Genomic DNA, 25,253 nt, shown 5'->3' with positions numbered 1-25,253 from the left:
TTCGATGGGCTATACATTTCTTTTCTGATTGGCTTTAAAAATGCTAGAGCTTACTCGGAACTGGGCCTAGATTGCTTAGCTGGAAATTGATGTCGTAATGGATGATAGGTCATAAAGACAGAAAATTATGATTGGTTGAAAAATATTGACGATATTTATTTTTTTTAAAGGAAAAAATTGCAATGGCAAATGCTTGTAAATAAACTGAAAAATCAAGAGCATAATCCTATTAGGGATTTTGCTTTAATAGTATAGATTATATACTTAAGTTATCGTGGGCCAAACCCAAAACCTTATTAATAAGAAGAGTGCACACATGAACATGATGTTACGTACGTTATCATATATTTATATCATATATATTATATAATATTAAATATAAAACCCCAATGTATTTGTAATTATGATCCAGATTGCTTAGGTGTGTGACCATGTATGATCATAAAATATTAGTAATAAATTTTCAATCATAAACTATAAAAGGTTTCTAGCAAAGCATTATAATTACCTAATATTATATGACGGTCGAATCTCGACGTTACGACTTTAACTAGAGTAAATACAACAGATTTTAGGACATTCCCAACAACTGATACCCATGAAATTTGAAAACCATCGACACTAAGATATGACTAACCACGTGTGATGTGCCCCAGTCCATGGATCAGTACATGGAACCAGCTCCGCATAGAGATCAGGACGTTCTGAACAATTCAACCGAGGTTCATCCATCCAATTGTACCGATCAGACTGACCGAGCCGTGTACCGGATCGACTCGCGTACGTCCGGAATGGAGCTAAGGCTGGAACCACGTCCAGACAACCGAGCTGACCATTCCAGAGCTCGTCTTTCCCGACCTTCTCGACATTCTAAGGATAATAGTCAAGCCAGACTTAGCTTGGGTCGTGAAGAACATGAAGACAGACATGGATTCTCACCCGGCAGACCATCCAGACAGTCTCGCAGGAGTCCCTATCGTTACCGCCGTGCATCTATCAGGTTCAGATGAACCTGGACAGTAGCCGAAGGGTTTCTTTGACCAGAACGTGAACCGAAGGGTCATCTTTGACCAATCTCCATGGAAGACTGAGTATTTGACTCATTAATAATATTCTAGTCAATGTTTCTATTTTCTATGCCTTTTTTCCTACAATTCTCTTTAATTCTCTTTGAGTACAAGTAGTATAAATATGTAATCTCTTTCATGAATAAAATCAGTTTAAGTTTGAGTTTATTTTCGTTTTCTTCTTTTCTCTGAGTGAGAGAGAGAGTTCTTTAGCTAGTTCATTGGTGTGAACCGGCTTGTTGATTTGGTGATCAGCCAATTCATCTTTGTGTGTTGTTTGGTGGTTAGCCAACGCATTACATTCTTTCTTAGGTGGTTAACCTTAGATCGTGGGTATATCAAGAGCCATTCTGCATCTCTTGACGATCTTTTCATTCCATCTCAGTTCCAGAAGTGCTATTTTCCTTCTCGAATTATATCCAACACCCAGCTAAAGTGATCATTTATATCTTAGGGTTCTTCAAGTGGTATCAGAGCCACTCAACCGGTACTTGTCTGTTCATTTTCTCATCTTTCCATTTTCTTCTTCCATCTTCTACCTTTCATCTTCTTTTCTTTATATAAAAAAAAGAGAGCTCTACGAAAAGCCAAGAGATCATCCCACCTGAAGCTAAAGAAAGACAGATTTGAGGGCAAATATTTTTAAAGGAGGAGGGAATGATGCGCCCCGAATTAGCAGCATAAACAAATCAAGAAGACTTGGCTTATGCGTTTGAGATCAAACGAGATGGGCTTGAAGTATACTGAAAATGTGTTTATGAATATGTTTCAGCCAAAAGAAAGAAGGGCCCAACAAGAAAATACAAGTCATGGTCGAATAATATATCAATCGGACAGTAATTCAGAGACCGTCGACCGTGTGGAAGCACGAGACCAGCCGAAGAGTTTTACGACTACAATCCTTCAATTTTGGTCAAGTCAAGACATTTATGATTTTGGTCGAATCAAAGTCTTTGGTCAAGTCTTCCTTGTTTTTATAAGTTGTTAATTTCTATGTTTGACTAGTCTTTTGTATTCCAACCTTTTGTATGCTTTGTCTATTATATAAAAGCCATTTGATCAATGAAATAAAATAAAGTTTGAGTGATTATTTTTGGAACCTTGAGAGTGATTTTCACTTTTCTTTCAATGATGTGTAATATCCATTGATCAAATCGATTTGTCCTGGTGCGTCATATCCAGGGAATCATCCTCTTTGTCGTCTAGGGGCGTCATATCCTAGGACATTGAGTTGGGAATATCAACAGCCTTCCGCAACTGTTGTGCGACCCTTCGATCCACCATTTCTCCTTATTGCTGGACTTGTGCGTCATATCAAGCAGCATCTGGAGTTGGGAATATCAACAGCCTTCCGCAACTATTGTGCGACCCTTCGATCCACCATTTCTCCTTATTGATGGACTTGTGCGTCATATCAAGCAGCATCTGGAGTTGGGAATATCAACAGCCTTCCGCAATTGTTGTGCGACCCTTCAATCCACCATTTCTCATTTGATCCGTTTGAGATCATATTTCAAAGTCCGGCTGAGTGATATTTCCCTATTTAGGGCGTATCAATTTGGTATCAGAGCCACTTTTGATGGTTTGTTTTCATTTCATCTTTTCATCTTCTCATCTCTCCACAAATTTCTTTTATTATTTCTTGTTGGATCCAGGTTGTTCCTTTACTCCCATGTGATCGCCAGTTTATAAAAAAAACAATAAAAAAAAGAGTAAAATTTTTGGCTTGAATCACTTCTGAAGAGAAATCCAGGGAGAGTGGTGGAAGAGAAACCCAGTCTTAGGACAGTTAAGGCGGATCCATATAAAAATCTCTTCATCTTCGTTCTCTTTTCTTTTACCCATAAAAAGTTATTTTGGTTTTTGATTGTTGATTTTTGACTGCCTATCATTCCTTTGAACAAGTGAAAAGAACTCTGAGTGATCACCTAAAAATCGTGAGCAAAACACTTTGAGAGTGTGAAGATTTTTAATTGCTAACACTTTGGTTAAGTGTTTTTCAGGATGTTTGGACTTCACAAGAAATCAAATCAGGCTTCAAAACCACAACAAGACGTTTTTTATCCTTTTTAAACCGTGTTTGAAAAAGAGAAATTGATTTTTGGAGATAAGAAACAGTTTGTTTCTAATGGGTTTGATTTTGTGCAGAAACAAAGAAACCAAAGGAAAAGACAAAACATGTTAGATGATGATGAGAAGAGGGTCAGAAATGGTGATCGTCCCTTCACCAAAGCCAAGAGAAGCAACTATGATATGCTTGATCGGAACGAGCTTCAGACTTATGCAAGTTTGGAGAAGATGTTGCATAAGGCAATTTTTGCTATTCAGCAACTCAAAAAGAAGGGAAACACAAACACTTCTTCTGCACCAAAACAACATAATCTCAGACGAGGTAATCTTTCTTCTCTTTCAAATTCCACTTTGAAAACTAATGAGATCTCTTTTGATAAAAGCAAAGCTGTGAAAACCACAAGCAAAGCTCATTCTACCATGTGCTTCAAATGCCATATGATCGGTCATTATGCTAACAAGTACCAAAACCATAAACCGTTGGTGACTTTGGAGAATGACAAAGTTGAAACCGAGCCAGAAAAGGAAGAACTTTCAGTCTCATTGCCGATTTTCGATGACTTCTCAAATGAGCCAATGGAGGGGCTAGATGAAGAACAAATCCGTGGTCATCAAGCAAACCAAGAAGGATCTTCTTCCACTCAAAAACCGGACCGAACTCAAGGTGAGCATTGTGCTGATTATAATTCTTTTGTTTATATCCTTTTTCCTTTTAATGTTACATATTTGAGGACAAATATTTTTGAAGAAGGAGGAAATGATGTGCCCCAGTCCATGAATCAGTACATGGAACCAGCTCCGCATGGAGATCAGGATGTTCTGAACAATTCAACCGAGGTTCATCCATCCAACCGTACCGATCAGACTGACCGAGCCGTGTACCGGATCGACCCGCGTACGTCCGGAATGGAGCTAAGGCTGGAACCACGTCCAGAAAACCGAACTGAGCGTACCAGAGCTCGTCTTTCCCGACCATCTCGTCAATCTAAGGACAATAGTCGAGCCAGATTTTGCTTGGGTCGTGAAGAACCTGAATACATACATGGATTCTCATCCGGCGGACCATCCGGACAGTCATGCAGGAGTCCTTATCGTTACCGCCGTGCATCTATCAGGTTAGGATGAACCTAGACATTAGCCGAAGGGTTTCCTTGACCAGAACATGAACCGAAGGGTCATCTTTGACCAATCTGCATGGAAGACTGAGTCTTTGACTCATTAATAAATTCTAGTCAATGTTTCTATTTTCTATGCCTTGTTTTTCCATAATTCTTTTTAATTCTCTTTGAGTACAAGTAGTATAAATATCTAATCTCTTCCATGAATAAAATCAGTCTAAGTTTGAGTTTATTTTCATTTTTTTTCTTTTCTCTGAGTGAGAGAGAGAGTTCTTTAGCTAGTTCATTGGTGTCAACCGGCATGTTGATTTGGTGGTCAGCCAATTTATCTTTGTGTGTTGTTTGGTAGTTAACCAACGCAGTACATTCTTTCTTAGGTGGTTAGCCTTAGATCGTGGGTATATCAAGAGCCATTCCACATCTCTTGACAATCCTTTCATTCCATCTCAGTTCCAGAAGTGCCATTTTCCTTCTCGGATCATATCCTACATCCAGCTAAAGTGATCCCGCATATCGTAGGGTTCTTCAACATGGGATGGAAAGTAGATGGAAAGTAGTATACGTCTGTATGGTTGGTTTTTCATCAGTTGTTTCTCAATTTCCATGTAAATAAAAACAACGGAAACATATTGAACACGAAAGCAGATGAAAAGAGCAAAAGCATCAGAAGCTAGAGGCTATACAACCTAGACAAATAACATAAAGCTAAATCTCTTAGGTACATTTACATATGTGTATAGGCTGCAGCAATGTGTAAATTTAGTTTAGAACAACTAAAAAGACATAAACATCTCAGGTGGCAATAAACATCGAAGTAGGAACAAAGTTATAGTGGTGAATAACACGTGGAGCCGTACGATAATAAGTCATTCTCCACAGGGTTATGTTCCACCAGAAAGTTATAGCTCGTCGGCGATTGGTCGAACAGCCAAGGCGTGCGATCTGTCCATAAATATGTAATAGATACCTGAGACAAGCACTCTTAATGTATAGACTATAGATATAAAAACATAACCGACAAACGTTCCATCAAGCTATGCAATAAAGTCACAACTTTTTGCTGATTCTTTCTTTCTGAAGCGAAACAATGTAGTTAAACTACTAATACGATTCCATTCTTCCACGGCCAAACATCTAATATTTTTTGTCACTTGAGCAACAAAAATGTTCCATTTAGAAGTTTTATTTTCATATGATTCAAGAACTCTAGAATAGATAATATATAGTTTTCTCAAACAATCTAGTATACCAATCAGAAAAAAAAAACACATTTTCTTTCATCAAGAGAGTTATAATGTCTAATCCATCATAAGTGTTCCTTCAAGCTAGGGGCGAAACTCTACATAATTTATAGCTTCTCCCAGGAGTCTAGTCTCTCATAATTTTTATTCAAGCTAGGAATGGAAACCAAACTGATATTCTATCTTCAAATTCCAAGTATAATGCAGCTTTTGTGAGATGTCAATCTAAGTCCCACATTGGAAATTAGACAAAGAAAAGTCTAATATATAAAGACATGTTCAACTCTAATTAGTACGAGGCCTTTTGGGAAGGAGCCCAAAAGTAAATTCTTGCGGGCCAGCCAATTAGGCCCACTCCCAAAGTGGACAATATCGAACTAACCGGATAATATAGAGTTGGACATGGGGCTCACACAATTCAAACAATTGGTATCAGAGCGGTTTGACGAGATTCTGCCAGAAGACCAAAATTCCCTTAAAGTAAGAATGAGACTTCAAGGTGGAAGAGAAGGTCTATGGCAGAAACGTCAAAAGATCATGGAACCTATGATGTTGTGGGAGAACATTCTCAAAGGAACGAGATGTTACGAAAGACACATTCTCAAAGGAAAGCCCTACGACTACTGGTACAAGGTGGTGCCAAGATAATCCGCTTAAGGAAGAATACACGAGATGGGTGTGGTCCTTAGCTTGAGGGGGAGAATGTGAGATGTCAATCTAAGTCTCACATTGGAAATTGGACAATAAGTGTCTAATACTCTCTTTGCTTCTCTCTGTTCTGAAATGTAAGATGTTTTGGGTAGTACACACTTATTAAGAAAATTACTCTTTACCTAGAAAGTATCTTTAAAATTATAAACTAAAAAATACTCAACCAATTATAAAATAGAACTATTAAATTTGATTGGCTATACAGTTTTTGATAAACTTAAAGTTACCTAAAAAGATGAGAACATCTTATATATTGGAACATAAAAATTATTCTAAACATCTTACATTTCAGAACAGAGGGAGTATATAAAGAGATGTCCAAATCTATTAGTACGAGGCCTTTTGAGAAGAAAACCAAAAGTAAATCCATGCGGGCTTGCCAATTAGGTCCAAAGTGGACAATATCGTACTAATCGAATAATAGAGAGTTGGACATGAGGTTTAACAATCCCAACAATTGGTATCAGAGCGGTTTGACGAGATTCTACAAGAAGACCAAAATTTCACTCGCCGAAGATTATACCAATTAAATTTGCACAAACACAAGGATTATAAGAACACAATTGTTATCAGATTCTGCAATGTGAAATACCAATTGTATCAATCTGATACCAATTGTGTCAGAGCATATTATCTAATATCTAAGACAAAGAAGTGCAAGTTCTTATAATCTTTGTGTTTGTGCAGCTCTGATACCAATTGTTGGAATTATGTGAGCCCATGTCCAACTCTATATTATCCGATTAGTATGATATTGTCCACTTTGGGCCTAATTGGTTGGCCCGCATGTATTTACTTTTGAGCTCTTTCCTGAAAGGCCTCGTACTAATTAGAGTTGAACATCTCTTTATATATTAGACTTTTCTTTGTCTAATTTCCAATGTGGGACTTAGATTGACATCTCACATTCTCCCCCTCAAGCTAAGGACCACACTCATCTCGTGTATTCTTCCTTCAGCGGATTATCTTGGCACCACCTTGTACCAGTTTTCGTAGGGCTTTCCTTTGAGAATGTGTCTTTCATAACATCTCGTTCCTTTGATAATGTTCTCCCACAACATCATAAGTTCCATGATCTTTTGACGTTTCTGCCATAGACCTTCTCTTCCACCTTGAAGAGTCCCATTCTTACTTTAAGGGAATTTTGGTCTTCTTGCAGAATCTCGTCAAACCGCTCTGATACCAATTGTTGGGATTGTTAAACCTCATGTCCAACTCTTTATTATCCGATTAGTACGATATTGTCCATTTTGGGCGTAATTTTCAAGCCCGCATGGATTTACTTTTGGTTTCCTTCCTAAAAGGCCTCGTATTAATAGAGTTGGACATCTCTTTATATATTTGACACTCTTTATCTAATTCTCCAATGTGAGACTTAATTTTTTATCTCACATTCTCCCCCTCAAACTAAATATCACATTCATCTCGTGTCCCACAACTGACTTCGAGGATCTTCTGACTTTAATCTCTGCCACACACACCTCCCAATCCTTAACTCGATGGGTCACATTCCTACTCGAATGGTATTTTGGTCTTCTTGCAGATTTCTCGTCAACCAGCTCTGATACCAATTGTTAGGGTTGTGAATTCCCATGTCCAATTCTATCTTATCTTATTAGTACGATATTGTCCACTTTGGACTTAAGAGACCAACCTGCATGGATTTACTTTTGGTTTCCTTCCCAAAATGTCTCGTATTATTAGAGTTGAACATCTCTTTATATATTAGACTTTCATTTGTCTAATATCCAATGTGGGACTTTGTTTGATATTTCACATTGCAGAATCTGATACCAATTGTGTTTGTGCAGCTTATAAGAACTTGTGTTTGTGTTCCACATGAAGCTCTGTGACCACATGAAGCTTTGTGACCACCACCAGTATTATCATAAAAATCAACGCTTTTTTGGCCGATCAGGTTCAACAACATCCAACGCAAGCCATTATCACCCAAAACCTCAACAGAGCTGTCTCCGCTAAACCCATTACCTCAGAAGATTCCCTTCACTAAGTGATTGAGGAAACAGAAACTCTCTCACGAACCAATCCACCAACCCTATATCTCACTTTTATTCTTTGTTTCTCGTGTATCCAATCTTCCTCCCATTAACCAGAGAAACCCCTCAGTTGTGTAATGTCGTTCTTTATATCTTTCACTAAATGATTGTATACGAATGAAGACACATGTTCTAAAGTTTAGGATAAGGCGGGTCAAATTAAATTATATGGTTTAGTGATGTTATAAAATGATTGCGTTTAAGGCCAATGGCATATATTATAACTATTAGGAAAAAGTTAGGGTTAAGTACTAATTGTACTTCACTTTTAATAGATTAGATTGAATGTAGAATGAATCATTGTTAATTGGATTTATTACAGGTTACATAAAAATATAGATGCATTGTTCAAGTCGTAGCTGCATTTCCTTCGCAGGTAGAGGATTTTCTTCAGACGAGAATCGTCATTACCGAGTTTTGCTGACCCTGGAGGATCCATCAGCAATTTTAGAGGCGTTCTTATGCGACAAAGACGCGGTTAAATAATTAAAAACATTTTGGTTTATGCCTCTAATACAGTAAACAGATAAATCATCTCTTATATGACCTCTAAACTAGAGTTTCTTTTACTGGCAGGAGTACTTTTGGGGCTTTGGGTTTCAGAACACAGAGATGTTTAGGAAGAAGTGGAATCAGTTGCTTGGGATAAGAAGGGGAAGCTCAAATCTTTGGCTACAAGAAATCCACCATGGATCGAGTGATGTATCTTCTTCTATTATAACCATAAAGCTGACCCTTGGAAAACAAAATTATACAGAACAATAGAAAATCTATAAATTAATATTCAATAAATTAATAAACACAGGTAAATTAATAAATTATTTTGGTCCTAAGTTGGGCCAATGTAAAATATGAGATAATTCAATAAAATAATAAGATAACTAAATTTTGATCCATATTTGGAAATCACAGGTTTATTTTTGAAATTAAATAAATTCTTTTGAATGAATTTCAATATAAGATAATGCATATGTTTGGCTAGATTTACCCTGTGAACCAAACAATACCAAATTGAAAAAACCAAAACCAAAATTAAACTGAATTTAATAAATAACCGAACATATCCTATATCTTTATAATAAAAAAACAGAAACCGAACCAAGGACCAAAAGAGTACTTGAATTTTTAAAATACAAATTATATACCAACTTGTGTTAATTATATTTAATTTCTAATTAACCAAATATCCTAAAATACTATTTATAAACCAAATTATGCAAAAAAAATTACCCGAAGATTTTATTCAAAATATTTAAAATTATTCTAATTATCCGATATTTTTATCCAAAAACATAAATTACCCGATTTTTAAAGCGCAAGATATTTCACATTTGTGAAAATTCATTAAAAACCTATCATATTCATTGTTAGAAATTGTACAATAAATAAGTATGTCCTATTTAAACCTGTCTTTTTGACTAATTCCATTAAAATCTTTAACCCCTTTAAACCCATTTACTTTTTTTTTATAATAATATTTATATATTATTAAAAGAAAAGTACCAATAAATTATTCTCCTTAGTTTTCCAACTTATTTACAAATTTATGCCATTGATGTAATTAAATGAACCTATCTTTAAGTAACCATTATTTTTTCCTATTTTATTAAATCATTTCATAAATCAAGTTTAGTTAAATTTTCGTGTTTAACATATTTCCTAAAACTATTTAGCTAATTTTTAGGAATATTCAGTTTAAAATAAATTTGAACAATATTAAACCTGGATATTGTTACGATTAATTCTTTTGAAAAAAATTCAAGTTTCATTTCGATATTAAAAAATATTATGAATACCCTTAAAATATATGTTTAACCATTACTGTACCATTATTTATTTTGAAAAATAAAATCTATATATGCTAAGGTTCGAATATCTTTAAATTACTTGTAGAAAAAGATGACGTGTTTGTAACTGAATATTCTTTTTAATATGACTAACTCATGCATAAGATTATATATATTTCAAAAATTTCTAAAATATATGTTTAACCATTTCGGTTACTAATAATTATGTTCAAAAATAAAATCTAATACTAAGATTTAAATATATTTAAATTACTTGTAGAACAATATTAATGTTCTAACAGAATATTATTTTCATATGTATCTAAATCTCGCCATATGGCCAATATATGATCAAAATATTTAAATTATTAGACATCTGGAAAACAATTTCATGTCAAAAGAAATATTATTCAAACATATCAATAGGTCAATATTTATAAGGTTTAGTCGGGCGCACCGGTCACTATTTTTTACAGCACGTAAACTATTTGATTATTGCCCAAAAAGAAAAACTATTTGATTATTGGGTTTATTGAATAATATACGTATACTATAACTTCCCCCCTCTAAATTTTTCCTCAAATTCATCTATGGAAAGAGATGAACTTTGCCAAAAAAAAGAGAGACCAACTTAGGATACGATAAATCCTCACCCTTTAGCTTGATTTTACCTGCACCATACAAACGCAAGGTTATTATATATTAACTTAAGAGTTATTTTTGGTTTCACTCTCTAGGTGAACCTCTAGGTGAACCAACCAATATGATTTCATTATTTCAAATTCGATATATTTTAGAAAAGAAAACAAAATATTGTCAAGTTATATTATATTATTAAAATAAAAAGATTAAAAAAAAATAGTAGTCACAGAAAAAAAAAATTTAAAAATATTTTTTTACGCCGTGAGCACTAAACCCTAAATCATGATCCCTAAACCCTAAATCCTAAACGACGCTAAACCCGTAAACCCTTGGATAAATCATAAACTATATATGGGTGTGACCGGTGACCAAGAGAATGAGGAGAAATACTATGTTCCTTAATATTCCTTAAACTTTTTACCATGAGGAATATGTTTTCCTTTCCATTCTTCTTCATTTCTTGTTTGTAGAGAATTATAGAACAAATCAATTACTCATTAATTTTGATAAAGATCCTTCATTCCTCATCATTCTTAAAATTTTATTCCTACTCGTTCATTTCTTATATGTTCTGTTACAAGGCACACTTAAATAATGCTCTTAGCAAATATCTATATATATAAAAAAATGTTGGTCTCTCTCCTGTGAAGACACCTCAGCGCCACGTCATTAAGTCGAGTGTTCTGGTCTCGACACGTGTCCGTCAACTCCAAAGTGCTGCGTTTCAATTAATAAGATAAGTTTAATTTGGGCTTGCTAAAAAACCAAGAAGTTTGACTTAGGATGAGCCATACAGCAAGACTATTATTTTTAAAGTTGGTGTGTACGAAAAACATTATTTGACTTAGGTTATGACATGTTTCTTCTTCCTCCCGCTGAGAAAAAACTGCAACGTTACTGTTCTCTGTTAGATTTATTAAATACAATTAATGTTTTCATTAATATCACCGACCCACTCATCCAAGACGTCTCATTTCATACATCTCCTATCTCAAATTGTTGTGGATTTACACCTATAAATAAGTGAATTTAATTCAGTGAAGATCATCACTTTTTCCTTCTAAATCATTCTGCAGATTTCTACAGTCTTTTTTCGATTGTCGACAACAGATTATTCTGTGTTGATAGCTGCTTGATTATGAAACAAATGTTGCTGTAGATTTGCTTGATAATCAGCTAGAATCTGTTTTCCAGTGATTTATTTCCACCAGATAACCAGTCTCCGATCTAATTGAGGAATATTTCGAGATTTTGTTCTTAATTCTCTCATGTCTTGCGATTGATAGACTCTACTATCAGGAATAAAATCTCAGGTCTTCGGGATTCTAATCCTAATCTATCCTCTTAGTTGATGCGAGTTGGGTACTTTACCTCCTGATGCTTCCTGGTTTGCCAATTTAGCAGATGATTTCTTTCGTGCACTCCATCTCTTGGTTCTTCGTCAATCTTCGACAAAACCAAAGTCTGCATGTATTTTCCAGAATTGACTTTTCCTCTACTTGATTGGGTTTTGATGGGCCTCTTCGTGATTCTATCCAATGAGATACTAACATGGGCAACTGGTTTCGTTGATATAAAACTCTGGGCTATTATAATACTAGGATTTTTATTTGAAGTCTCAATCGAATCTGCCCCATTGGGGATGTAATATTTTACACTTCTTTGTTTTAATTGAATATCATCTCTCGAATAAATAAATAAACTGAAGAGGTAAAGACGCATTTGATTTTTCTCAAGGCTTTTCTTTTAAGATGATGGTGACGAAAATATGTATTAAAAAATAGAGTAAATAGCTTCTTTACGACTGTCAAATCATATATTTTTGTTAACTTTATTGAATATAGTTATTTAGTAATGTTAAATCAAAGCCCGATTCAAAGAAATACAAATACAAAGTAGTAAATGCCAGTTTTGTAATTTGCAATTTCTTTTATTAATAAACATTATTTCTTCTGAACAATAGTGTTTTTTTTACTGAAGCGAACAATAGTTTCCTATTAAGTTCTATATTTATTACGGAAAACAAATTAAATAATGCATTTTCATTTAATCTATACAATGTATACTGTCTGTAAATGTTTTGAAAATCTTCGTGACAAAAAAAATAAAAAAAATCAGTATTCATTTAACTTTTAATAAATCCTTAAAACCCTAAAAATAAGAGAAAATAACAAAAACATGCCATTTAGGTTTCAATTCAAATAGCACCAGACTTTGACGTGCAAGTGAGATAGTTTCAGTCTCTTACTTTTTTCTTACCTCTTCCAATAAAACACAAACATTTTTTTGTTTAACAAACTTTAGTAAGTAAACTATTTTTTTTGTGTTCCAAACAAAAAAAAAACTATTAGCCCCAAACTTATGAGTTTATATGGTGCTAAACATTCCTAAACAGGTTGTTGCCCTTTAAGAATAAGAGAACAAACGGTCTCCGGCAATCTTTATGTGAGCTTCCAAGTAGGGCTGTTAAATATTTCTTATAAATCACTGGAAGAATATGAAACTTAGGGCTGAGACTTAAATTGCATGTTAATTTTGAACTCAAGTGGTTTTTCAAATAAAGTTAAAAATTTCATGTTAATTTAACCTCCGAGCTAATACTTACAGTACTAAAAACATTTCAAAAAAATTTTAAAATCGTCTACCTATCATACCACCACTAAAAACTCACTATTAATTTTACAGGGCCACATACGAAAACCAAAAAGAATTGTCATATTAACCCAAACAACATTTAAAAGACAAAATATAAGGATCAGTTCACGGATTCAAGCTTCCTACTTTAAAAGGGCCAAACACTGAAATTGAAATATAACAAATAAATTATTTAGATGTTAATATATAATAAATCACTGACATTAACTAAATGTGATTTTTTTAAATACTTTAATAAAAAAAATTCAACTGAAAATGATATAATAACTCAATCATAGTAATATCATAGAAGCAAAAAGTCAAACAAAAATTATTTACAAATTAACTAACCAATAATTTAAATTAATAAAATAGTATATCTCATACGCATCTTTTGCAAATGTGAACCTAAAACACAAATTACAAAATTATATAAAAAATAATAACATAGATCACAAGTAAAGTATATCCCGTCCGTAGGGCGGGCCAACCCTAGTATATTATATACACGTTTATAATGTTTTATTTTATCAAATCGTCTTTCATCAAACATCAAAGTAGGTGCGGATGAACACTTGCTTTGCTTCTGTCGACTTGACCAAAGCTTCTCTGTCTACCCAAATTCCAATGGCTACCGTCAAGAAGACGGTTCGCGTCGCCGCTGCTCAGATGACATCCGTCAATGATATGATGGCGAATTTCAACACCTGCTCTCGTCTCGTTCAAGTAAATCAATCCTCCCTATATCTGTAAATTCATTTCCTGATTAACATAAACGCCTTCTCCAGTTGATTCGTTGCTTACATAAATATTTTATGATAATCATTTGATTGATTATGTTACCAGTCCTGAAGGAGTATAACCAACCTTTTGTAACAAAAAAAAAAAAATTGGACTCTTGTTATAATAGGAAAATACTAGATTGATCTTATTGCATACACACTAAATTGAACAGAGTTCTTGATGAGTAATCATTAAGCACTAAAAGAAGTAGCTTAGCTGTGACATTTCATATACTTTAAATAGTGTACCGATGTTTCGAATGCGTGAAGAAGTGATATACCAGTTAATCACCAATATATCAGAACCTAACTTGTACTGCAGGATAAAATTTGCAATTCTAAGTTAATATCTAACTCTAGGATTGACTTTATGTCTCTGACAAAAGGAAGCAGCATCGGCTGGTGCTAAGCTGATTTGCTTCCCTGAGAACTTCTCCTATATGGGCGAGAAATCAGGAGACAGTGTGAAAATCGCTGAATCATTAGACGGGCCAGTCATGCAACGGTATTGCTCTCTCGCCAGGTATGTAATGATGTTCTTAGCGTAAATTCGCTTAAGATAAATTAAGACAGTTCCTTGTTTATAACCTCTCTAACATGTTTTTGCAGGGACACAAATATGTGGTTGTCTCTTGGAGGCTTCCAAGAAAGATTTGATGATACCCATTTGTATAATACACATGTCGTGATCGATGATACTGGGATGATACAAAGCACTTATCAGAAAATGCATTTGTAACTATTTTTGACCATCCTTGGATTTTTAAAACAAGATTTTAATTTCTCTAACTGAATCAGTTGTATTGGGTCAGTAACAAATTACGTTTTATGAAGGTTTGATGTTGATGTTCCTGGTGGAAGCTCATACGAAGAAAGCAGCTTTACGGTTCCAGGTAAACTCTCTATCTTTTGTTATCTTCTTTTATCATATTTTTCGTGGAGCACTCCTGCTAGACTTTTATAAGTACAAACCAACTGATGTATTCCAGATGAATAATTAATCTTGTATTTTCTCAGGGAAGAATATTGTTTCCGTAGACAGTCCTGTTGGGCGCTTAGGCCTTACTGTGTGCTACGATTTGAGGTTTCCTAAGATTTATCAGCAACTGAGATTCGACCAGAAAGCTCAGGTAACCTTCTATGTAATTTGGTTTTGACAAACTTCTGCTATTGTCTTATATTTTATTGGTTTTGTGTAGGTAGAATCACACTAGTTAAAACAATGAAACAACAATGTGATGAAAACAGAGTTTATACGGCAAACAGATTTACAGAGGTTGAGTATATGAATAACTGTCTTGGTGAACTTAAAAATCCTTTGTAGGTTATACTGGTACCATCAGCTTTCACCACGGTCACTGGGGATGCACACTGGGAGATTCTTCTCCGATCCCGAGCTATTGAAACACAATGTTATGTATGTGGATTACACACTTTCTCTCTTTCTTTGACCACTTGTTCATTTGATCTTATTGATCTTTGCTCAATTGCCTAGGTAATAGCTGCTTCTCAAGCTGGAAAACATAATGAGAAAAGAGAAAGTTATGGGGACACACTGATCATTGATCCGTGGGGATCTGTGGTTGGAAGATTACCTGGTGAGGATCTTGTTCTGATTTGTTACAACTCTTTCTGATATCTCCTGGATGCAATTTGATACATTTGTTGCTGCCTGCAGATCGTTTTTCCACTGGCATTACCGTGGCAGATATCGATTTTTCGCTGCTTGAGTCAGTGAGAACTAAAATGCCAATTGATAAGGTAAAAAACACACGCACTTGACAAAACCCGAATGAATGAGATAGAAGAAGAACTCTGTTTTTGTGGATCAGATGGGAACAAAAAAAGTCTTACATGTCCATGTTCTTTGGTTTTTGCAGCAACGTGTCTCCATAGATCTCTAAATAACCCTGTGTGCCTACATGACGAGACATTCTGGAAGGAAGATCAAGAAGATCTCAGAGTGGTGAGGTTATGAATGTTGTCTAGTCGCAAAAGGAAGATCAAGAAGATCTCAGAGTGGTGAGGTTTTCGCTGCTTAGCGTTTAGGAGTTTCATGTTTGGGAATGCAACTTATAATATTTATATCACATAAAGTAAAAAAATTCAAATTAGTTACAGATATGCATTAGCTTTTTGACTATTGGGTTAAATTATCATCAAATTATCTAATCCAATAATTTAAAAATATAAATTATAAATATAATATAAATAATCTCGCGCAGCCGCACGGGTCATAATCTAGTTAATTTTATAATAAAGTAATGTATAAAGATTTATAAATTAGTTTAAAAGGCTCATAAATCAGTTTTAAAATATTTAATGACTTTTAGTGATAAAGTTCCTCAACTATTTTTGAATCGTAAGAATACTTTTCAACTAAGTTTTCAATATTGTAAACTTTCAAACCATTAATGCATATTACCTTCGCCATGGTTTTTTAGATGGAAGGTAATAAACGTTAACGGAATTAAAGTTGAAGATTTATTTTGTAAGATTTTTAGTTGATGAGTTTTTTTTACGATTCATTTCTATCTCAAGGGCTCAATTACTAAAACCCGTAACATTACATCTTGACAACAGCTTAAGATTATTGTTATTAGAAGAATCACTTAGATTCTCACATATAGCTGACAAATTCATTATCATCTACCATATCCATGATCTTAGATTTCGAATTCACCACCCTACAGTTCAATCTAATTTCTCCTTGTTTCCCTGTTAAAGGTGATAGGCTTCCCATCCTTTTCATTGCCTCCACGAACGCATTGAAAAATTTATCTTGACCATCAGCGTAGGCTCGGACTAAGGGGATAGTGTCTGAAGCATCACGGCTTGAGAACAACTCTTGGTCGCTCTGGATAAGACCTTTGTTCTCTTTCAGATTCACATAATACTTGTTATCAAAAACTGTTGGCGTACGTAAATCAAAATCTACCAAGATACTTTGGTTTCCATTGCGGGGACATTGCTTTCTAAGCGTACTGAGGTAAGATTTATCAAGGGTTGGATCGGGTGAACCAGACTCGCTGAAGTTGTAAAGTCTGTCCATTATGAATCGGCATTGGTTTTTACCAAAAGTGTGACCACCTAACCCAAAGAAAAATATATATAACCATAGAGTTATTAATGAATACAACTATTGCTTATAAAAAAAAAGTTATAATGATTACGTACCAGAAAGCGCAACAAGATCAGAAGGACGGTCAAGTCCAACATTTTTGAAGCTATCCTTGAGTTGTTTAAGGGTAAAATTTGGAGCTGGAAGATTCTTATTTGCAAGATCCATAAAGCCTTTTAAACTGTCTCTTCTTCCACCTGCAACCTTCCATGAAGGACCTCCAGCCTATATTATACGTCAAGTCAGAGTACCGAAGTATTTTTGATCTAGTATTTTCGAATAGAAACCGTCTTTAAATAGCAAAACGAATTGAAATGTTATTTTGCATTGCATTGTTAGAAATGTATACCAAAACGACAGACTTTTGAGCTGCGATGGCGAGCAAATCAGCACAAGAAACGGTTTTAGGACATGCTTTCTCTACGGCAGCCTTCATCCTATCGATCACATCGAAGCCACGAGCTGAATTTGCGTTCCCAAACGCGTCTTTCTCCGTCCTAAACGATGTTGTGTTGTCTAACAATATCGATGCATCACATCCCTGCCCAAAACAGTTATTTCTGTCACATTTAGTCAATTGGACCAGATATCGCTATCACTATAAACGTATTCAACAGCTGTTAAAAAAAAACCCTGTTACAGTTCCTTTTATATTGATTTAGTATCATTATTACTAATGTTTTCATTTATCGTACCTGAAACAAGAAATCTATCATAAAGAGCTATATAGCATCAGTCAACTGATGTGTCCGAAAATTGTATAAAAAGATGTTTCTCAAAGTCTATGGTTTCGAATTTTGATGTTGGAGAGAAAACTGATAGTTGATTCGATCTTCGACAAGAAAAATATGGTATACAAATACATTTTGCCAAGTTGGATTATGGGTTTACCCATTATTGAGAAATCATCTTTGACTATGCTTTGACAATAGAATCTTAAACTTAAGAAAGAACTTTATTCGATGTAGAGTTATACTAATTAAATCAAATATTTGGTTATCCAAATAATAATTTCAGTATTGATATTTTATATATATATATATATATATATATATATATTATTTGAGAAATCAATTTTACCTGTTGCATTCATATTAATTTTCACAATGGTTAATTATATAAATATCCTTAATAAATTATAGTTATTATACTAATAGCATTTATTACTGTATTCAGTTTGCTTCTTAATTAATATTTTACTATAAATTATTAATTTCAAAATAACAGAAATAAAAAATAATCATAAAATAGAAAATGTCTCAAAATCTTTATATCACTATTTAAAAAATATGTTTTATGTTTATATTTACATTACTTTCACGATTTTAGTTTTATAAGTATTATTGGTGAATTAAATTAAGATATAATTTGAGAACTAATTTCTTTTTTTTTAATTTTTTGGTTTTAAGAAAACTTAGAAAAGTCATATTTAATGTATTACTTAGTTGTTGACATAAATGTATTATTTACAAATATATATTTTTTTGTCAACTATTTACAAATATATTTTTAATATTATAATATTTTATGTTTTCTCGGGGTTTCAGATTTTTGGTACTATGAATGTGTTGGTTTAGTTTTTTTTTTGAATTTTCAGATATACTTTCAGGTTTTCATGTATATTTTGAACTTTTGGGTACTATATACTCAGAACTAACCACACCCAAAAAATTCAGGTATTTATCAGATTTCAATAGTAAAAACCAAACTGACTCGGAACATAAAGGAACCAAATCGAAACCAAACTTAGATTCTATTGGTTCTTAATTTGATGCAAAATTTATCTACTGGAAAGATCCATAGTAGTTAAGTTTCCGTTTTTAGTTTATATGAATTCACAAATGCTCATACCTATCTAAGATGAAGAACATAACTAAATGCAACTAGTAAATTACCACAATTTTACTTCCGTTACATATTTTAGTTATATAGTGAAAATAACTATAATTTAACACACAGAAATAAATGAAAGCTAATACAATCAAAAATGAATAATCTATCTGATTTTTTTCTATTTGACATCACATGTTTAATTAATACAAGAACATAACATTATTTAAATAGATCATATATTTTCTTTTATATATATATATATGTATAAATTACAAACAATACAAATTTTGTAAACAAATGAAAAGTGATATCTTTACCAAGTATTATATTTCAGTTATTTATAAATATTGATACGGTGCATGAGTATATGGTTATAATTAAAGAGGTGTACAGGGAATTAGAACACCAACAACATGAGAATAGATGCACTGAATAGCTATTGTATTTGAATCATTATGAAAAGTATAGAAGAAACTAAATCCATTAATTGAACAGAAGTATAGCCAATATACTTTTCTTGCATATTTTACTTGAGTTGAAAATAGTTATTTAATCTTATTGTATATGTGAGTATGTTGAATATAATGTATCTTACATTAACAAAGCAGTCGTGGAAGTGAAGACGAAGTATGCTCGCTGCAATACGAGGGTCTGTTCTCAACGCATTGACGATGGTATTAGTTGCAATGTCAAAGACTTGAGGACATGTTTTATCGTAAAAGGAAGGGCTTAGTTGAGCATGAGACAATGATACGTGAATAAGAAGAAATCCCAATTTTATTAGGGTTGTCGAGTCGAATGAAGAAGATGAAGAGGAACGCATTTTCTTTGGTCTCTAAACTAAATTACTTGGCTAGGCTTGCGTTGTGTGAATAAAGGTTCGTGCTAGCGAATCCTTTTATAGACAAAATGGTCTAGTTTGGAGGCAAATGGTAAAACGAATCTTTTTTACTTTTCTATAAAGGGTCTAACTTGGAGGCTTTTCGTTTTGTGAATTATTGTCATCATATACATAGTCTATTACATATATAGTCATAGAAGAGAATAAATTGTGTTTTGTTTAATAATTCTACACATATTTGTCTAAATTACAGTTTATGTTTTCTTTCCGAAAAGTGATTTAAAGTCAAGAAAAATCATTTTATGGCGTGTTTTTCTAGTAGAATCTTTCTTTCCGGCACATTTAATTTATGAACGTTAACTCGAGTTCTCTCTATTCATATAGAATTATCATAGCATTGTTGTTGAAGTAGGACATTTTGATTTGATCAGTCAGCTAGGTATATATAAGATATATGTATTCACAAAGTTGATGTACTTATTGTACGTCTATAATTTTAAGATTTTAAAAAGTGTTTTAGAAAGGAAAATACTGAGTAAGAAGATAAAATAAGAAAACAATAATGAATAAAGGCTGAACGAAATAATAATCTTGTATTAAGATGTAAAACGACATATGTTTTCAACCAAAGTTAGGTTATCTCAATTGCAAGATATTTGTTTTGTTATTCAAGGATATAAAGAGAAATGTGTCGAACACATTCAGATACAAAAAACAAGAAGCAAAAACAAAAAGATGTGCCACTGCGTCCTTTACTTTTTTCTAATTTTCTTCTTCTGCAATTTCCACGTTGGAGAGTTGGTGAAGTTCTTAGTCTTTATCTTAATAATTATTTTAGATAATGCACTAGGGGCGGCTTGATCAAAGTAAGAATCCATGTGCTGATTTTTACAAAAAAAAAAAGAATCCATGTGCTGATCAAAGTAAGAAGCCATGTGATAAGAGTAATATAGTGGTCTTTTATTAATCTTAAAGAATTGATATAAAATTCAGAGAATTTTCACTTTGTATACAAATAACACTACATACGATCCGGATTCTTAGTAGTACAAGAAATATGTACAATATTATCTCACGCAAACACTATAATAGGTTTTTCCTAGTGTTTTCTCTTATGCTATGTCATCGGTAGCCATCATACCCTCTACGATAGCTCTTTTTTTATGACACTACGTATACGATAAAAACAAATGAATGTCGTTATTAACGTTACTATAACACGACTATTTTTTGACCCAATTTTTTTTACGATTCATGATTCGAACTATGATATGTCCTCTATAGAAACTGTTATCATAAAGTATACATTTCCATTATACATAATTTTCTTACGACATTCATCTCAGGCAACCCCAGTCACTAACGAGACTAAAGCAATTTGGTTCATTCATATATACATTTATCAGACTAAAACAATTCATTAGTATTCTTGAACAAAAATAATATACTATGGATTTTATCTATTTTTAATCATAGTATATATGTGTTTTATGAATTATTTATTATGTTTTAAAGTTTTTTAGCACATTTACAGGGTCATGAACGTTTTAGAGAAAAATGATGATTTAGGTGCATTTTAGAAATAAAATGAGAGAAAACTCGTAGCTGGCCATCGAACCTGTCTGAAGATCAACGATCAGAGACAAACATCGATCGACACACATCCTGCGCCGTCGATCGACAGTGAAGCGCGCAAACCCCAGCTAGGTTTCCAACAAGCTTAAATTCCAAGTCACGACATATTTACAGAAATACCCCCTGCCGACTTTAAACCTAATATTTATATGCTCTGTCATTGTTCTAGGCAACACATGCTTTCTTATTGTCTACTTCTCACAGCAAACAAAACTTAGGATTTTTAGTAGATTTGGAGAGAAGATCCAAGACTCATTCGGAGATTTGTATTGGAACTCGACTATTTCTAACTCTATTTATTTATGCATTTTATTCAGTTTATGCTTATGAATTGCTTTGCCATGTCTGAGTAATTCACCTGTTAGATTTAGGGTTTAAATAAGTTATGAAAGATTAGCCCAAAATATAGAATTGCTAAGGTGATAAATATCCGTCAAAGAATTGTGGTTAATGCATGTGTTCTAGAGTAACTAACTAGAACCCTGAACTTAGGATTGTAGACAACTACGACGGTAGGTTCTGCACCAGAATTAATTCCTTTGAGCTACGATTGTTTAGAAACAAGCGAAAGCTGATTTAAACAATACTAGTGAACCTATCGATCAAATCGCTAACGCCTATCTAGATAACATGGATCAATGTTCTTACCATCACATCGATCGATCGACGTTCGATCCGTATCAACAAGGGACAACAAAGATATTGGACTTAGTCAAAACATAAGGCTCAAATGCGAAAGCTGGATATCTTTGCATAAGAAGCCGAGTTCTAAGATTGAAAACCTATGTATTCTATACCTCTATAATCCTGATTACCTGAATAGAAAACCCTAGATATAGCGCTTTCTAATAACTGTTTACAAACCTCAAACCAATCAACTGAACAACCGCCTTGTTCGACTACTTGCAATTTACTGTTTTCATTATTTACCAAGCTTAATCACAAACTGCTTAGATATGTTGTGTGTCCTAGCTCCTTGTGGATTCGATCTCTAAGTATTACAATTGAACCTCTTATTTGAGAGAATAAATCACTCCTTAGGGTAATTTGTGTGATATCAAATTTGGCACCGTTGCCGGAGGCTTTGATCGCCATTAGAGCTTATCTAGTTAGATTTAGTCTAGGTTTTCTACTGTTCAAGAAAACTGATAAAAAAATTTCTTAATTTGTTTCAGGTGCATGTCCTGCAGTACAAGAAGCAACAAGGAAAAATCACTGTTATTCTCAGACCTTGCCCTCTTGGAACGCACGATCCGCAAAGACTAGAGATCCACATCGATCGACAACAACATCAATTTGTCGACCGAAACTTCTCAGCAAACGTCAACCGATACTCCAAATCCGTTGACCAACAGTTGTGAGCTACCACCGATCGACACTTCAATCAGAACATCGATCAACGTTCGTTGGCAATACATGGATGCGACCCTTATCCTAGAGTGAGATGAGAATGGAGACCTGCATTACTAGGAGGGTCATCTGCGTAATGAAGCAGGTCAGAGGTTAGATGATCAGAGGGCTGTAATTCCTGATCAAGATGTTGAAGTCCCTGCAGATGCTCAAACTGTAGACGAGGCTGCTCGACCTAGAACGTTGGCTGACTACAATCGTCCAGATTAGTACTACGCCAACAGATCTGCTATTCGTCCTCCAACTATCCAGAGGACCGACTTCGAGCTGAAACCCCAATACTTTACACTCGTGGCGCAGACTCCATACTGTGGTCTATCACACGAGCATCCTATGGACCATCTAGAGCGGTTTGAAGATCTGGTATTGGCCATTAAAGGAAATGGATTCCCTGAGGAATATCATTTTTGCAAGTTCTTCAAGTATTCATTGTTTAGAGATGCTTCGCGTTGGCTTAAGCAGTTACCACAAGGATATCTTACATCCTAGCTTGACATCAAGAATACGTTTTTGCGCAATTTTTTAAGAGTCACGAGCTGAGGACTTAAAGAGCAAGTTTGCTACATTTACACATGAGCCTACAGAGTCATTCAGAAGCTCCTAGATCAGATTCAAGTCCTATCAGAGAGACTGTCCACACCATGGATTCGACGAAGTGCAGCTGCTTAGCACTTTCTTCAAAGGCATCGCGCTGACATATCAGATGGAACTTGACATTGCTAGTGAAGGAAACTTTAACACTAGGAATCCAGAAGAGGCTGTGAGACTGATTGAGAACTTGGCATCTAGCAATAACACCAAGAACACTGATTATGAAAGGAGAAAATCGGCCACCCTAGGAAAAGAGGAGTTGGACGATGTTAAAGCTAAGCTGGACAGTGTTCACAAGATTCTCAAGAAACAGGTTAGCTTTGCAGAGGATGTAGAAGTTGTGACGTAAACAATGATAGAGATTTTGAGGAGGATGTGAACTTCATCAGTGGAACTGGTTTTCAAAATCAGAAGCCTGGAAATCAGAGTGGATACAAAAACTCTAATGGCAATGGACAGAGGAGTAATTTCAACCAAAGTTCGCAGTTCCGGAAATCCTACAGTAACAACTTCAACAACAACATCAACAAAAACTATAGAAATTTTTCCAATCAGAACGTACCACCACATACTCGAGAGAGCAAGATAGAAGCAATGATTGATCAAGTTTTTGAGGGTCAGCAGAAGCTGATGGTGAATGTCAATGGGAAGATAGATGATGTCTACATAGAGCTAAATGCAAAGTTTGAAACCTTGAATACACATGTGAAGAAGTTGGAGACACAAGTGGTTCAGACAAAAGACGCTGTTAAGAGACTAGAAACCTTCATCAAGGATAAAGGAGATGAAGCACTAAAGTACCACGTTAATGCCATCATAGATGATGATTTTTGGCAAGTGGTTAAGGAGGAAAAGCTTTAGTAGGGAGAATTCGAATTTGAAAGCTCTATGAGCTTCGACAGTTCACATTGGTGTCGACCGACGCCAAGAGAGGAACATCGATCGATGGAGCCAAATGAACACCGATCAATACTTGCTGTTCAAAATTGATTGACGGAATCAGTTGCATCATGCGAGACGGTGAGAACCATGACCCATGAAGAGTTTGCAGCTAAGCATCCTCATCCACCCAAACCCTTACGTTTAAACATTGATTGGCAGAATGAGCCAGTCGCCGATCGACAGAGAGAATCAACCGGCGATCGACCGTCACCTTCTGGCATCGATCGACGAGCACCTCTCTGATAACGAGTGCAACTACCCAAAATAGATGTAGCACGATTGAATGCACTCAGAAACCCATCTCAACCTTCAAAGACATTAACAAACAATATAGTGAGCAATCTGAAGATGCACCAGAGCCTATGCAAGTTGATCAAGCTATTGCGGGAAGAACCTTGAGGAAGAGGAAGGAAAAGGTTCCTAAGCATCTGAAGAGAGGAGCCAATGATAAGGAGATGAATAGTTTCACAAAGAGGATTCTAAGGATCTCAAAGGATAAGCCATTTGAGGAAGCTTACTTTACCCATATGTTGTGGATGTTCTTCAGAGAGACCAAGGAAACTGAAGAAGACATTAAGAGAATGTTTCCACCAGGTTAGAGAGAAGATGAGACAGAGGATTACATTGAAGAAGAAGAGTGATCCTGGAAAGTTTGTAGTACCATGCTTGATAGGAGACATTGATTACCCTAGTGCGCTCTGTGACACATGATCTTCAGTCAGCATTCTACCAAAGGTGATGGCAGACCATCTAGGTATGAAGATAGAGCCT

General features: G+C 34.5%; 2 protein-coding genes across 3 annotated transcripts; one reads left to right on the top strand and one right to left on the bottom strand.

Moving 5' to 3' along the window:
- Positions 1-13,871: 13,871 nt before the first annotated feature.
- LOC106313236 (nitrilase-like protein 2) lies at positions 13,872-17,072 on the top strand. 2 transcript variants are annotated; one of them, XR_001264329.1, is made up of 10 exons: positions 13,872-14,053; positions 14,496-14,632; positions 14,719-14,844; positions 14,944-15,002; positions 15,127-15,239; positions 15,434-15,526; positions 15,605-15,707; positions 15,788-15,870; positions 15,990-16,131; positions 16,837-17,072. XR_001264329.1 is itself a non-coding variant. In XM_013750999.1 (9 exons), the coding sequence occupies exons 1-9, from the start codon at positions 13,895-13,897 to the stop codon at positions 16,011-16,013; spliced, it is 897 nt and encodes a 298-aa protein (XP_013606453.1). In that variant the 5' UTR covers positions 13,872-13,894; the 3' UTR covers positions 16,014-16,259. The 2 variants fall into 2 exon arrangements, 1 of the variants encoding a protein (XP_013606453.1); XM_013750999.1 differs by lacking the exon at positions 16,837-17,072 and having other exon boundaries at positions 15,990-16,259.
- Positions 16,681-19,942, bottom strand: LOC106313235 (peroxidase 37). Its single transcript, XM_013750998.1, has 4 exons — positions 19,659-19,942; positions 17,580-17,771; positions 17,287-17,455; positions 16,681-17,199 (listed from the first exon to the last, which is right to left on the bottom strand). The coding sequence occupies exons 1-4, from the start codon at positions 19,884-19,886 to the stop codon at positions 16,730-16,732; spliced, it is 1,059 nt and encodes a 352-aa protein (XP_013606452.1). The 5' UTR covers positions 19,887-19,942; the 3' UTR covers positions 16,681-16,729.
- Positions 19,943-25,253: the final 5,311 nt, after the last annotated feature.

This window comes from Brassica oleracea, chromosome C9 (assembly GCF_000695525.1).
Source record: "Brassica oleracea var. oleracea cultivar TO1000 chromosome C9, BOL, whole genome shotgun sequence".
Lineage (NCBI taxonomy): Eukaryota > Viridiplantae > Streptophyta > Magnoliopsida > Brassicales > Brassicaceae > Brassica > Brassica oleracea.
The sequence above is the reverse complement of the archived record's forward strand: the minus strand, read 5'-3'. Positions and strand labels throughout refer to the sequence as shown.

Bases quoted from the DNA above. Each gene is read 5' to 3' on its own strand.
- LOC106313235 (XM_013750998.1), bottom strand. From the start codon at position 19,886: ATGCGTTCCTCTTCATCTTCTTCATTCGACTCGACAACCCTAATAAAA. The intron at 17,772-19,658 runs GTAAGATACATT...TGTTTTGGGCAG, and splicing joins TCCACGACTGCTTTGTTAAT to GGATGTGATGCATCGATATT. The intron at 17,456-17,579 runs GTATACATTTCT...CGTATAATATAG, and splicing joins CTCAAAAGTCTGTCGTTTTG to GCTGGAGGTCCTTCATGGAA.
- LOC106313236 (XM_013750999.1), top strand. From the start codon at position 13,895: ATGAACACTTGCTTTGCTTCTGTCGACTTGACCAAAGCTTCTCTGTCT. The intron at 15,527-15,604 runs GTATGTGGATTA...TCAATTGCCTAG, and splicing joins CTATTGAAACACAATGTTAT to GTAATAGCTGCTTCTCAAGC. The intron at 15,871-15,989 runs GTAAAAAACACA...TGGTTTTTGCAG, and splicing joins CTAAAATGCCAATTGATAAG to CAACGTGTCTCCATAGATCT.